A 13,612-nucleotide genomic window follows, 5' to 3' on the forward strand; every position below is an offset into this window, starting at 1 on the left:
GAGTGCAGAGGAAAGTCAGGGCACAGTCCAATAACACGGAGGCACAAAGAAATGCAAAGCACATACAATATACAACCAGGATGTCACCAATGTAATAAGACTATTCTGTGTCAACTGGCACTCCATAATAAACCAGCAAATATTTATGATAAGACGACTAATTACCTGCTATAATTGTATGACTTTGTCCTCTAGCTCAAGAGTCATTAATGGACTAACATTTGCCGTACATCAACAAGGCGGATGAATCATCCCATGAGATATTTAGGCTTATTACTTCAACATTTCTTACTCTGGGAAAAACATTACAGAAAAAACACCACCAAGTGCCTATATCCACAAGGGTATAGCTGTTCAGGATTTCCACACATGAACCATATTTCCCCTCTTGCCTTGAGTGGATTTAACGCATTGCAGTTTAAGAGCAGCACAGGACTGTCATGGCAAACAGCCCCTCTCTATCCCGGAAGTACGCTCTTTAGAGCCCATGATGGAAGTTGGACCGGAGCCAAACTCCACGCTGGACAAGGGTCAACTCCACCGAAACCACGTAAGCAAATGAGGCTTCAGAGCATCTGAAGAGACGCACCAACATTTCCCACTGGGAGCTCAGGGTCAGATACTACCGTTCTGTCTAAAAGAGCAACAGGGACAAAAATGCATGAAAAGCAGCCAACAGAGAAAATTATGTATTCTTGTTTATTTTTCCTGCTTTACCAGCTGATACAAATGGAGTACTAAAATGGAATATTTGTTTTCAAGAACATTTTTCTCAGTACAGTAAATTTAGCAACAACAACAGCTGGAGATATGAATGAAACTGACTCCATGAAGATCGTGAAAATAAATACCACCGATGGAACTTTCCAGAAGCAAGTGCATACCACCATAATGGGCTGGATCCTGTCCTTTGTGTCATTTCTCATCATCTCCACCAACCTCCTGGTGGCTATCTCCCTGGTGATTCTGATCCGAAAGCGAGGCTGTCGTAGCTGGTGTTTCGTCCTCAACCTTGCCCTGGCCGATATCCTGGTGGGCTTGGCTATCACCGCCCTTGCCAATGATGGACTTCATCGTGAGTCCCTGATGCAAAAAACAGACTGTCTCCTTCGCATGGCCTTTATCACTTGCCCGTCGACCGCCTCTGTTCTCACCATGTTCCTCATCTCACTGGACCGGTACTTGGCCATCAAGCTGCCCCTGCGCTACGCACGCATCTCTGGCAAGTGGCCAACTGGTGGTTCCCTAGTGCTTGTCTGGGCTATCTCGCTGGTGATGGGCTTCATGCCCTGCCTGGTAAAACAGATGCAGTCTGACGAGTACAGTGGCACATGCACTTTCTTCTCCGCCATCGACCCACGCAACATCATGTTCATCTTAAGCGGCTGCTTCTTCCCTGTGCTGGGCATCTTCCTGTACTTCTACATGGACATCCTCAAGATCGCCTGTGGGCATCAGCGGCAGATCAGGCAGGCCCGTAAGGCTGGTACACGCCACTGCCAACCCAGCCGCTACTGGGGCCATGTCAAGGCCCTGCGGACCGTGGCGCTGCTGGTGGGATGCTTCACCCTCTTCTGGTGCCCCTTCTTCACGGTCAGTGTGGTCCAGTTGCTGTGCTCCAACTGCAAGCTTTACCACTTCCTGGAGAACCATCTGTGGCTGCTAGGGCTTTCCAACTCCCTTGTTAACCCCCTCGTCTATGCCTGCTGGCAGAGGGAGGTCAGGCAGCAGATCTGCGCCATATTTGTCCACCTTAAGGGCAATGCCCGCTGCTGGGCCAGGACCGACTCTGTGAATGGGTGCCACTCAGACAGACCTGTGCCAGCAAGGACGTCTTTGCCCACAGATCCTCTCAATGTGCCACTGACTTTGCTCACAGTCCAGGAGCCTATTGGTGTTGCTATGCCCCTAGCCCAGTCAGTGGTTTCAGATGCATGCTAAAGGTTGCTTGTCATTTGGACCATATAATTATGATAAAACTGCTAAAGTCCCTTTTTTCCATTGGCAGAAAAAACTATCGAACATGGAAACAGCAGTGAAAACAAATGAATTGGTTAATGGATTGAGAGGCTTTGAATGCTTTTTGATTACTATTAAGAAACGCCCATGTCATGGAACAGATGGGTCTGTTTGCTCTTCTGTTTTTGCTATGTTTCCTCCACTCTCTGTCTCTGTCTCTCTCTCTCTCTCTCTCTCTCTCTCTCTCTCTCTTATCTTGTATCTCTCTCTCTCTCCTGAAATACTCCAAGCACTGATTTTACAGCCTAGGAATGATGTGCTTTTATCTCCACTCCATTTTCTCTAACATTGTCAGTGTATTTATGGCCATGTCTAACTTGTAGAGCTGGAACTTTTATTAATTATCAACAGAAAAGTGTATGTGCAGTTGTACATGATCGCGTAACCACATGTTGTTTTTATCATTTGAAGATAGATTAAAATTCTGTTAAACAAATCACACATGCTTCATTAACCTAAGATGCATTTGTTATCACTATGTTTGTCTCATGTAAGAATCACACTTAAATGTTCTAATACCGGTTAGAAATCTGTATGGTTTATCAGAACATGTACTTCTTATGGGTATAACTAAGGCAATATTTTGACTTTCTGTGCAATTGCTCTTCAAGCCATTGTCTCCTAGGTCTGTTTCCTCACTTTGATCATAAAGATACATTTATTGCACACTTCCTCCTTTTAGCCAACATGGTCACGATATCATAAATGCCAGAAACAGGGTGCAATAAAGATTTCTTGGGGATAGAATAGGCAGAGTAGGTCTATTGCATCAACATTCTCCAATTAAGTAATCGCATTACATGGCGAACTAGCTTAAGTGCTGACAGCTCTGAGGGAGGGCCATGCTACAGTTATGATAAATGATGTATTCAAGAATATAGATAACTCAATAGGTGTTGCATTATTTGCAGACGATGGATCCATGTGGAAAAGAGGAAGGAATATTAACCATATTGTTCATAAGATGCAACAAGCAGTGGATTCTGTCCGAAAATGGGCCCTTGAGTGGGGATTTAGGATATCTGTAGATAAAACTAAAGTTATGTTCTTTACAAGGAAAAACATAAGCCAGGACTTATACATAAGAGTGTATGGAAAAGAATTGGAAAGAATAGACTATTTTAAATATCTTGGTATGTGGTTTGACAAGCGTTTAACTTGGGCTGTGCATATCCAAAAAATGACAGAAAAGTGTAAAAAGGTATTGAATGTAATGCGATGTTTGAGAGGAGTGGAGTGGGGTGCAGACAGGTCTGCATTGAAAACCGTTTATATTGGATTGATAAGATCAATATTTGATTATGGGTGTGTTGGTTATACTGTATGTCTGCTGCTAAAACTGCAATGAAGAAACTTGATGTAGTCCAGAGTCAAGCACTTAGACTTTGTAGTGGAGCAATGAAAACTAGCCCTGTGGCTGCTTTACAAGTGGAATTAGGAGAGATGCCTTTGCATCTTAGGAGAGACCAATTATCTCTTGTGTATTGGGCCAATCTTAGGGGTCATCAGGAAGGTCATATAGGGCTGAATTCCCTGACAAATTGCCAAGAGAGGACGAGCACACTAATCAAAAGCTTTGGGTGGATTATTAATGAAAAGGCAAGGGCAATGGAGGTAAATAATTGAACTATATGTCCACCAGTTTCATACCCTGTTGTTCCTTTTTGGACCCTGGAGGTGCCTTCTGTGAATTTTGGACTTCTAGAGGTAAAGAAGGAAACAGAAGAAATTGACAAATTTTATGTAGAATGGTATATTCGAAATAAGTATGGAGAAAGAAATGTTTTATTCACAGATGCTTCAAAAATAGATAATAAAGTGGGGGCTGCTTTTTTCATCCCTAAATTAAGAATAGCCCGAATGAAGAGGCTAAGTGATAAAGTAGCTGTATATACAGCAGAGCTGGTTGCTATTCTGTTAGCGCTATCATGGTGCGAGAGTAATAGGAACAGAACAAACATAGTTATAGCTTCAGACTCCGCAGCAGCACTGCAAAGTATCAATAATATACAATCTCAATCCAGACAAGATATAGTACTAGACATAATTCAATTAGCAAATAATCTACAGAAATCGGGAATCCTAGTTACTCTCATTTGGGTTTCAGCTCACATTGGGGTGACAGGGAATGAGGTGGCAGATCGATATGCGAAAAAAGCAACAGAGCAGTCGAGTGTCGAAATGAATGTTACCTATAGCAAGGCTGTGGTGAGAAGTATAATAAAGGATCAAATGAGGCAGAATCTGTGGAACATTGAACAAACAGGCAGATATTTGAGGAAATGCCTCTAAGGATTAGTGGAGTATTACAGAGACAGCCAGGTGAAGCATGTGTTAGAATTATGTTTGATTTTCTTAGAGAAACGGGTCTAATAAAGAGAATATAATTTATCTTTTATTTTTAGTTATTCATAATTTTTCTTTTCTGTTTTATTATTATTTCTTATTTAGTTTGGAGTAGAAATAATCCAGATCCACACTCCTTATCAGAAGGTGGCGGTAATGCACACCATTCGTTGCTTGCCAACCGCCAATAAAAACGATAAAGAAGAAGAAGAAGAAGGGAGGGCCATGCTCACCATAGATATCTATGATGCTCACATGCAGAGGAGACAGAAATCCTCACAGCATCATGTTTTCAACCGGATGTAATTAATCTATAGCCAGGAAGCAAAATCACACTTCAGCGTTGCTGTTTTGAATGATTGTAGTGTTGATTCAATGCTTTGGCAGAAGTTTTCAGAATGAAGTGCGTTGGTTGTTAACATTATACATTTCTATTTTAAAATGAACTGTATCGAACACTGAGGCTGTACGGTTTGTCATTTAAGGAGCTAACTCGCTAGTTAAAATTAGCTCGTTAGCATAGACTAGCATAACGTTGGGTGCCCATTTTTCAAACATTAGCATTGCCGTGAATATAATATAAGTTTCCAAATGTCTTTTCTGGTTTAAGTTCTCCTCTCCCAGATAACAAAAAGTCATGTGTGTTTACATCATCTTCAGAGTAAAAATAAATGTATTCCTTGTTTGCGTGTTGTCTTCAGCCCATTGACCAAAGTGAAGCTGATAAATGAATTGAACGAGAGGGAAGCGAGTCTTGGTGTGAAGGAATCGGTGTCATGGCATTCAGAGTACAAAGACAGCGCCTGGATATTCGTAGGTAAGAAAACGTGATTTCCTACAACATTGTACAATTCCCTCCTCATGTGCACAGCTCCTATCTAGAGCGTTTTGATTGGGACATCTATTCTATGGTCACCATCATCTTGGCGCAAAACTTCTTTTCTCGTGTAGTAAGGACATTTAATTTCAACTCTAATTAAACACTTCAGTCGTGCATGATTCAACTTTATTGTGGTCGTATACGTTGTAGACAGATGGTGGCAGTATAGGGTTAAGTTAGTTGTATTCTAATCGCCATCTAATGCCTCTGAGCTGTGTGGTGGTGATGTGTGAAATAGAACACATTTTGCACGTGAATTAGATGTGCATTATGATGCCCCAAATCTGTTACATCAGTTGAGGCAGAGGTGGTATTGAAGAAACTACCAAGGTTTTCATACATGAGTAGATAGGAATAGGATGTTTCTAAACATCTGTTCTGAAGTCTGACCCTTATCTGTGTGTGTTGCAGGTGGATTTCCTTATGAGCTGACAGAGGGCGATCTGGTCTGTGTTTTCTCACAGTAAGTCTCAGACCTGCCTGTATCTCTAATTTTTAGTCCTATCTATGGCTTTCCTTACAAAACCCTTCTTCTTCTTCTTCTTCTTCTTCTTCTTCTTCTTCTTCTTCTGCTTCTGCTTCTTCTTCTGCTTCTTCTTCTTCTTCTTCTTCTTCTTCTGCTTCTTCTGCTTCTGATTCTTGGTGTCTTCTTTTATTAAACATATATATTTTGTCTCCTAGGTATGGGGAAGTTGTCAATATTAATCTTGTACGTGACAAGAAGACAGGGAAGTCAAAGGGGTTTTGTTTCATCTGTTATGAGGACCAGAGGAGTACTATCCTATCTGTGGACAACTTCAATGGCATAAAGGTACAGTTGCATTCTGTTTTCTTTACAAGGCATGAAGTCAGTGAGTAGATACTAAAGCTAAACTATTTATCAGCACTTGGGCTTTAGCGGCTAGGACCCATAGCCTTAGCGTTACTAGTATGGAGACAGATTTGTCTCAAAATTATTCGTGCGCGCACACACCTTATTTGTACACGCACACACCGTAATCCACACGTATGCTATGTTTTGCAAGTTCAAAGTAAAAATTTGTGACTTGTAAATCGGGATTTGCAAGGGCAAAGACTACATTTGTGACTTGTAAATTGGGATTTTCACACAGGTGCAATGTTTTTGCTTGTGTGAAGTGTTGAATCTGCATGTGTGGATCATCCAACACGCGAATGAACCCCTGGTTCCGCTTGGGTCATTTTGAGACATTCTTCTCGCGTTTCCCCCAAGTTTCACAAGTTCACAGGACAAAATCCACACAAGCAAAGGACTCAATCTACGCGCAATATGTGTGACTTGTAAATTGAAGAAGAATAAATCAGGTAAAAGTCAACCCACACATCACCTCTAAAGAGTTTCAGACCTCTCTGGCAGCATCTGGTGTAAATGTACATGGGTCTACAATCAGACGAAAATTGAATAGACATGACATTCATGATCGGGTTGCTAGAAGGAAGCCTCTGCTCTCAAGAAAGAACAAAACTGTCCGTTTCAACTTTGCCCGAGAGCACTTGGATAAACCAAAGGCCTTCTGGAAGTCCCTTCTTTAAATAGATGAGTCAGAGATAGAATTATTTTGTCACGATCAAAACCAACAATTTCCGTCTGATTGTAGACCCATGTACATTTACCCCAGATGCTGCCAGAGAGGTCCGAAACTCTTTAAAGGTGATGTGTGGGTTGACTTTAACCTGATTTATTCTTCTTCTGGTGCTTCTTGGTGATGGTCTTGATGGGCGTCCACTTCTAGGCAGAGATGCGGTCATGTTGAATGCCCTCCATTTCAAAATTATTTGTCTTGGATGGATGGATGGAGCTGGAATCTTTTGGAGATGGTCTTATAGCTTTCCCAAGACTGATGGGCTGTCAGTACCTTCTTCCTGATGTTCTTGGATATCTCGTTTCCTCTCGGCATTGTTGATCTGTGTGGGTACACCTTGGCACTACAGTAGTTTGGTTGGTTTCCTCTCTCTTTTAATCTGTGTTGCCCAAACCTTTCCCTAAGGATGTCTCAGATGATCGGTTTGCTCAATTGACTAAATAATCACCCAAATAAGTTTCACTGAATCTGTTACCTGCTTGACTTTATCAATTCAGCTGGGGGTTCACTTACTTTTGAAATGGACTAATTCCATGTTTCATGTAGTTTTTCGGCTCCTCAAACAATTTCCTCTAAACAAGTACATGCAAATGATAAACATAAACCTGACATTTCATCTATGGAAAATTGGTGATAAAAAAATGAAAAATCATGGTAAAACAACAGAAAACGCTTAAGTGCTCAAGGGGTTCACATACTTTCAAGTGGCACTGTATAGAACTACTAATAGTAATAATCACAATATCATGTTGTAAAGCAAAATTTACTGTGAAATCAATATTGACACAGTAAGTTACTGTGAAAAAAATGATACAGTGATTTCACAGCATTTTGTTATTCCACAGTAAAATGCTCTATTCAAATCCTTCTTTGAGATAACCCAATAAATTACTGTACGTTGAACAACTGCGCTGCATTGTGGGCTCATGAAGAGACAGTTGGATGCACGGAGGATACAGCACATGTTGGAAGAGCTCGAAGGTAAGTTTGACAGACAGCTTGTCACAACTTTATAATAATGTTTGTTGTCTGGGTTAGTAAATGAACGATGTTTTGGATCAAGTGTGCGAGTTATTCGATGAAGAATACGCGAATTAGTGTGAAAGTTAAAGTTAGCTAACGTTAGCCACCAGCTGCAGTAACCAGCTAAGTCATTTTAAAGGCGTTTTCCTCCGCGAAGCTTTGCCTCATATCTTTGGAAAGCTCAAATTACGTGTTTTCGTAATTGTCCCCTGATGTCTTTAAGAAGCATAACGTGCCAGTTATTTGGTCGAGAATACGCAGTTATTTGTGCAAATATGCGCAAATGTCAAGGTTAGCTAATGTTAGCCTCCAGCTGCAGCAACTAAGTAATTTCAAAGCTGTGTGTCTCCAAAAAGCTTGCATCACAGACAATAAAGTATTTTATATCTTAGGAAAGTGCAAACTATGTGTTTTCATTTGGTGGTCTTTACATGTCAATAGGAAGGATATGCATGAGTATTTGCTAGACTACTATCTCTCAGTATCTGTCAGTAATTGCTCTCCATTCTTTTTCAGAGGCAGTTAACAAGAGTGGAGCAGGCTGTTGAGGTAAAAAGAACACCTTGCCAAAGGGTCAAAAAACGATTTCATCTGGGGGGGAAAATAAGTGTTTCTCTTTTTACTATTATACTCTGATCCATCATTGAATGTTTCATCAAACTAGCAAATTACATTTTGATCAAATTAAGCTTATATTCATGAATCACTACAAAGTTGATATTTATATTTAAGGATGATATTTTCTTAAAATATATTTATGAACTGTATTTTAAGGTCTTTGCCCTACGATGGAAGGCAATTTTTACACACCTGATTTGCTTGCTTATATCAATCTGGCTTGGCTTTCAATACTAATTTATTTGGTGTACGATTTGGTTAAAGGGAAAGGGGCACCACTGCATGTGCCTTTGATAAACAATGCAATATAAAATCTGTAAAACTGAAAGTTGTCTTTGCTTATTGTTTACAGGTGCATCTTGTACATTTACTCAGAACAAGGCTCGAAGGAGAGGCGTGGACTTCGAGTGGTCTTTGTAAACGTGAATTTGTCGTGTGCGTTTTTATTTTTGTTCATATTGTATATGTTCTGTTTTTAACATAGACATATATATTACATATATGTATGTGTGTGTGTGTGTGTGTGTGTGTGTGTGTATGTGTGTATATATATATATATATATATATATATATATATATGTCTATGTCTAGCATTATTCTCGCATGTCTAAAGATAGTTAGTTAAAGTAGAAGCATAAATCCAGGGTTATTTATTACTTTGCTAAACTCAATCTCACGGTACCATCAGGGCATCGGTGTCTGTGATACAGTTCAATACCGTCAAAGCGACACGAAACAAACAGCTTCCAATAAATGTTAATTGAAATTAAAATCGATATCGCTAATGGTTTCATATTTATGGTATCCCGTCAGGAAGTGTACCTTTGTCTCCACGGCCCCCACAACTTCTTCTCTCTGGTCAGCCAGGTCTGCCTGTGTCTGCCTCTTTCGAGGCGAGGCGGTGCTTGTACATAGTCATGGATTTCCTGAGTTTTGTGTCTTTAACTGTCTTTTACTGTATTCAGGTAATAAAAACACCTTGTGCATGTGTGTATTTATTACACCTATCTGTTCTGTTCAATGTTATTTTCACATGAAAACCCATGGTTATAAGTATGCAGTGTCATAAATACATCTCTGTACAGGGTGGGGATTTCAACATGCATCATTTCTTGATGTATATTTGTATAGGGAAATATTGTACCTACTTTAGATCATTATTGTCAGTGAAGCACAGTTGCAAGCCAGTTTAAAGACATATGACGTCATGATAGCCCAATGTAAGTTAATGGGAGGAATTGTATACATTTTTCTTTAATATTTTAAAAAGTATAACGTTTAAAAATATGAGATACATAATCCTAGTTTCCTTTACAAGACCTACACAACACATTTTGAATGAAGTTTCTACGTTAAGGGGTTCGAGCTGAATTAAGCACAGAAGTCGGTACAAAGAATAAAGAAACGAAGGAATAACAAAGACTATTGCGCGTAGATAGTCATTTTCTCGTGAGGATTTCGTCCCGTGAACCTGTGAAACTTGAGGAAAAAGCGAGAAGAATGTCTCAAAATGACGCAAGCGGAAGCAGGGATTCATGCGCGTGTTGGATGATCCACAAATGCAGATTCAACACTTCACACGAGCAACGGAAGACTCGCAAGTGAAATTTCAAGACAGAGGTACATTCGAAACGTGATATATTTTTACAAATTGCATGATTTAATTTGCAAGTTTACAAACATTTGAATAAAACATTACACCTTTGTGAAAACCCCAATTTACAAGTCACACATATTGCGCGTAGATTGAGTCCTTTGCTTGTGTGGATTTTGTCCTGTGAACTTGTGAAACTTGGGGGAAACGCGAGAAGAATGTCTCAAAATTACCCAAGCGGAACCAGGGGTTCATGCGCGTGTTGGATGATCCACACATGCAGATTCAACACTTCACACGAGCAAAACATTGCACCTGTGTGAAAATCCCAATTTACAAGTCACAACTGTAGTCTTTGCCTTTGCAAATCCCGATTTACAAGTCACAAATTTTGACTTTGAACTTGCAAAACATAGCATACGTGTGGATTACGGTGTGTGCGTGTACGAATAAGGTGTGTGCGCGCACGAATAATTTTGAGACAAATCTGTCTCCATATACTAGTGTTAACCCAGCTCGGATGCAGGCAGAAAGGTGTGGAGCTGTAGAGGAAAGGAGGTATGGTTGAGGACTTTTTTTGCCTCCTGTCCCTTGCAGATCAAAGGACGGACCATCCGAGTGGACCATGTAGCCAACTACCGTCCCCCCAAAGACTCGGATGACATTGATGATGTCACAAAAACCTTGCGTGAGCAGGGTTGCGCCCCAAAGTTGTCTTCGTCTGAGTCAGAAGAAGAAGAAGAGGCTGACTATGCTGTGCCCATGAAGAAGCCAAAGAAAGGTTTGACCAGTGGTTGTTTTTTTCCCACAGCCCAAAATCCTCATGTGTAATGCACTTGGTTTAACTATTTCATGTGTTTATTGTGAAGGAATTGTAAACAGAACATGTAAGCTTTTCTCTTTTGAAACACGCCTAAAACACATTGTGGAGTCGTTGCTGCATCCCTGTTACTAACTTTGATTAGATTCCACTTTTAAGTTAATATTTACTTTTAACTTTGTAAGTTTAAGAGTCACATCTTCTTGCATTGCTTGTTTCCAACTCTACATTAGATAAGAAAGAGAAGAAGAAAAAGAAGGAGAAAAAGGAGGAAAAGAAGAAGAAGAAGGCGGCGACCACCACCGAGGACCGTAGAACCAATGGGAGCCAGTCCTCTCTGTCCCCGCCTGTGCATGTGAAGAAAGAGAAAATGGACGCGGGTTACGAGAAATACAACAAGAAAGGGCCAATGGACACTCGACCGCCCAGAGGAGAGAGAGGGGAACCAGGCACTCTCAGTGGCAGAGAGAGGGAGAGGCAGGAGGACGGGTCTTCCAGGGACTGGCACACCAATGACCATGGCAGAGACAGAGAGAGGGAAAGGCTGAAGGAGGAAGACGGGAGAAAAGACTTGACGAGAGACGCTCGAGCCACTTCACCCAGGGACAGAGATAGACAGAGGATGGAAAGAGACCCTAGAGCCACTTCACCCAGGGACAGAGACAGACAGAGGATGGAGAGAGAAGAAAAGCCAGCGCACCAAGACTCTCGTCCATGTGAAGGCTGGGACCGAGACAGAGGCTGGGATCGTGACAGAGAAAGAGAGAGGGATAGGGACAGAGATAGGGAAAGAGACAAAGACAGAGGGAGAGAGAAGGACAGAGAGAGGGGCAGAGACAGAGAGAGGGACAGAAAGTACAGGTGAAAGAGTAATATCTAAGGAGTCCTTATCACTGAGATGTGCATACTCTAAGACTGAGCATCTGGGATACCTTGTGTTTTCACTCTAGCACAAGTACTTGGTAAAGATGATACTTGTGACCATTCCCTTGTCATTGAAGACTACTGTCTGGGGAACTGTCTTTGGTTCTAGGAGTGATCTCTCTCCCTATCATGCAGAGGACATTTGAATGTTGATGGTTTTGTTCCTGTTTCATCATTTCATTTGGGTTTATTTGCAAAAGTGTAAATAACTTTGCTGAGGAAATAAAAACAAAAATTGGCAAATTATGTAAATTATGTAATTTAATGATTTTAATGATTTTATTATCCTACATTTAAAATGAAATAATGTTAGCAGTTTTAAGGATGCCTCCGGATGCCTCTGCCACCTGTTCAAAGCTGCATTGGAGTATAGCTGAAACAAGGAAACAAGGAGAGGCAGTGGAGTGGCCGTGCAGTACACTCATGAGAAATTATTTGTGTTTTTAGGGTTGTGGTCTTGCTGCATGACCCGCGTGTCTTGAGATTCATTCAGACAAATGTTCTCACATTTTACTTTGGAATTTGCTGGGATAACTCAGAATGCATAGAGCTGTCGTGGACCAGCTTCTAAACAGACCCCAACCATGATCCTCCCATCCCCTTGTGTCCCGGATGGTATAAGGTTCTTATGCTTGTTTCACAGATGGTATAAGGTTCTTATGCTTGTTTCACAGATGGTATAGGGTTCTTATGCTTGTTTCACAGATGGTATAGTTCTTATGCTGGAATGCAGCGTTTCCTTTCTCCGAACATAAAAGACATAAATGAAATAGGATGCCCACTTCCACCTGATTGACATCCTATTGATTGAAAACACCTATAATTTGACCTCCAAATTAACTGCTTATCCAAGAGGTGTACACACTTTTGCCACTCACAGATACGTCATATTGGACCATTTTCCTCAATAAATAAAAGACCAAGTGTAATATTTCTGTCTCATTATAACAGTCTTGATGGCCTGGGCACAGATATGTGTGAAATTAGCATTGGCTTTGTTATCATATTCCAACGATACTTTCCTCAAGCTGGCCAATGAGGCGATGCCAAACTGTTATTGTTCTTAACATCTCAATCACAATGCTGAAGTTCCCTTTAGGAAACCACAAAGCAGGACCACCTGCAAGTCTAGGCTGCTTTGCACCATCTCTTTCATTACTATATTCTTTCTTCAGGAGCTAGCTGTATTGAAATAATAATTATTACTGAAACAGTAAAAGCTTTTAGTTGGGTTCATATATAATAATATATTTTACATTTGTTTGTTAACTCATTTGCTGCCCCATAAACAATCTCACAACAAAAAGACAAGTAGCACATTAAATCACTGGATTATCCCCAAAGGAAGGGCTTGGGCATTCAACACCAGTTATTTTCACAAAAACTTCAGTAAGAACTCTCATGATGAAACTTCTTAGTTTATTGGGCTGGAAAAGCATTTTTGTACGAATATTAGAAATGTTTTAATCACATTTGAGAAACACATTTTAAACAGATATTATTTGCATTAGAACAAACCTCAAAGACATTAAACGTCTAACTTCTTTGTTAACCCATCTAAATAATCTACCTTGTAATGACTCATAAACGGAAAAAATTGAGTCGTTTCAGGAGGCTTAGGCCAAAGATACGATTAAGATTTTCACATTCTCCATATTAGTGTGCTGATTTACAAGCGAGAAGACGAAGAGGATGGCTGTGAGGTACAGTGCCATCTCCACTACCCTGAACCCTGTGGTCATACAGTTCAGACATTAGAGGTAGGTCCTCATCTCCTCTACCCTGAA

General features: G+C 40.6%; 2 protein-coding genes across 2 annotated transcripts; both read left to right on the top strand.

The window, feature by feature from the left end:
* Nucleotides 1-810: 810 nt before the first annotated feature.
* Nucleotides 811-1,941, top strand: gpr119 (G protein-coupled receptor 119; the record flags this gene model as incomplete). The annotated part of the gene is made up of 1 exon (XM_080832827.1): nucleotides 811-1,941. The coding sequence occupies one exon, from the start codon at nucleotides 811-813 to the stop codon at nucleotides 1,939-1,941; it is 1,131 nt and encodes a 376-aa protein (XP_080688953.1).
* A 2,714-nt stretch (nucleotides 1,942-4,655) lies between these two features.
* rbmx2 (RNA binding motif protein X-linked 2) lies at nucleotides 4,656-12,176 on the top strand. The gene is made up of 6 exons (XM_080854532.1): nucleotides 4,656-4,768; nucleotides 5,067-5,182; nucleotides 5,657-5,708; nucleotides 5,927-6,056; nucleotides 10,679-10,862; nucleotides 11,135-12,176. Exons 1-6 carry the CDS (start codon nucleotides 4,764-4,766, stop codon nucleotides 11,764-11,766), a joined length of 1,119 nt encoding a protein of 372 aa, XP_080710658.1. The 5' UTR covers nucleotides 4,656-4,763; the 3' UTR covers nucleotides 11,767-12,176.
* The last annotated feature ends 1,436 nt before the right edge of the window (nucleotides 12,177-13,612 follow it).

Source organism: Sprattus sprattus (genome assembly GCF_963457725.1).
Source record: "Sprattus sprattus genome assembly, chromosome: 1".
Taxonomy (NCBI): Eukaryota; Metazoa; Chordata; class Actinopteri; order Clupeiformes; family Clupeidae; genus Sprattus; species Sprattus sprattus.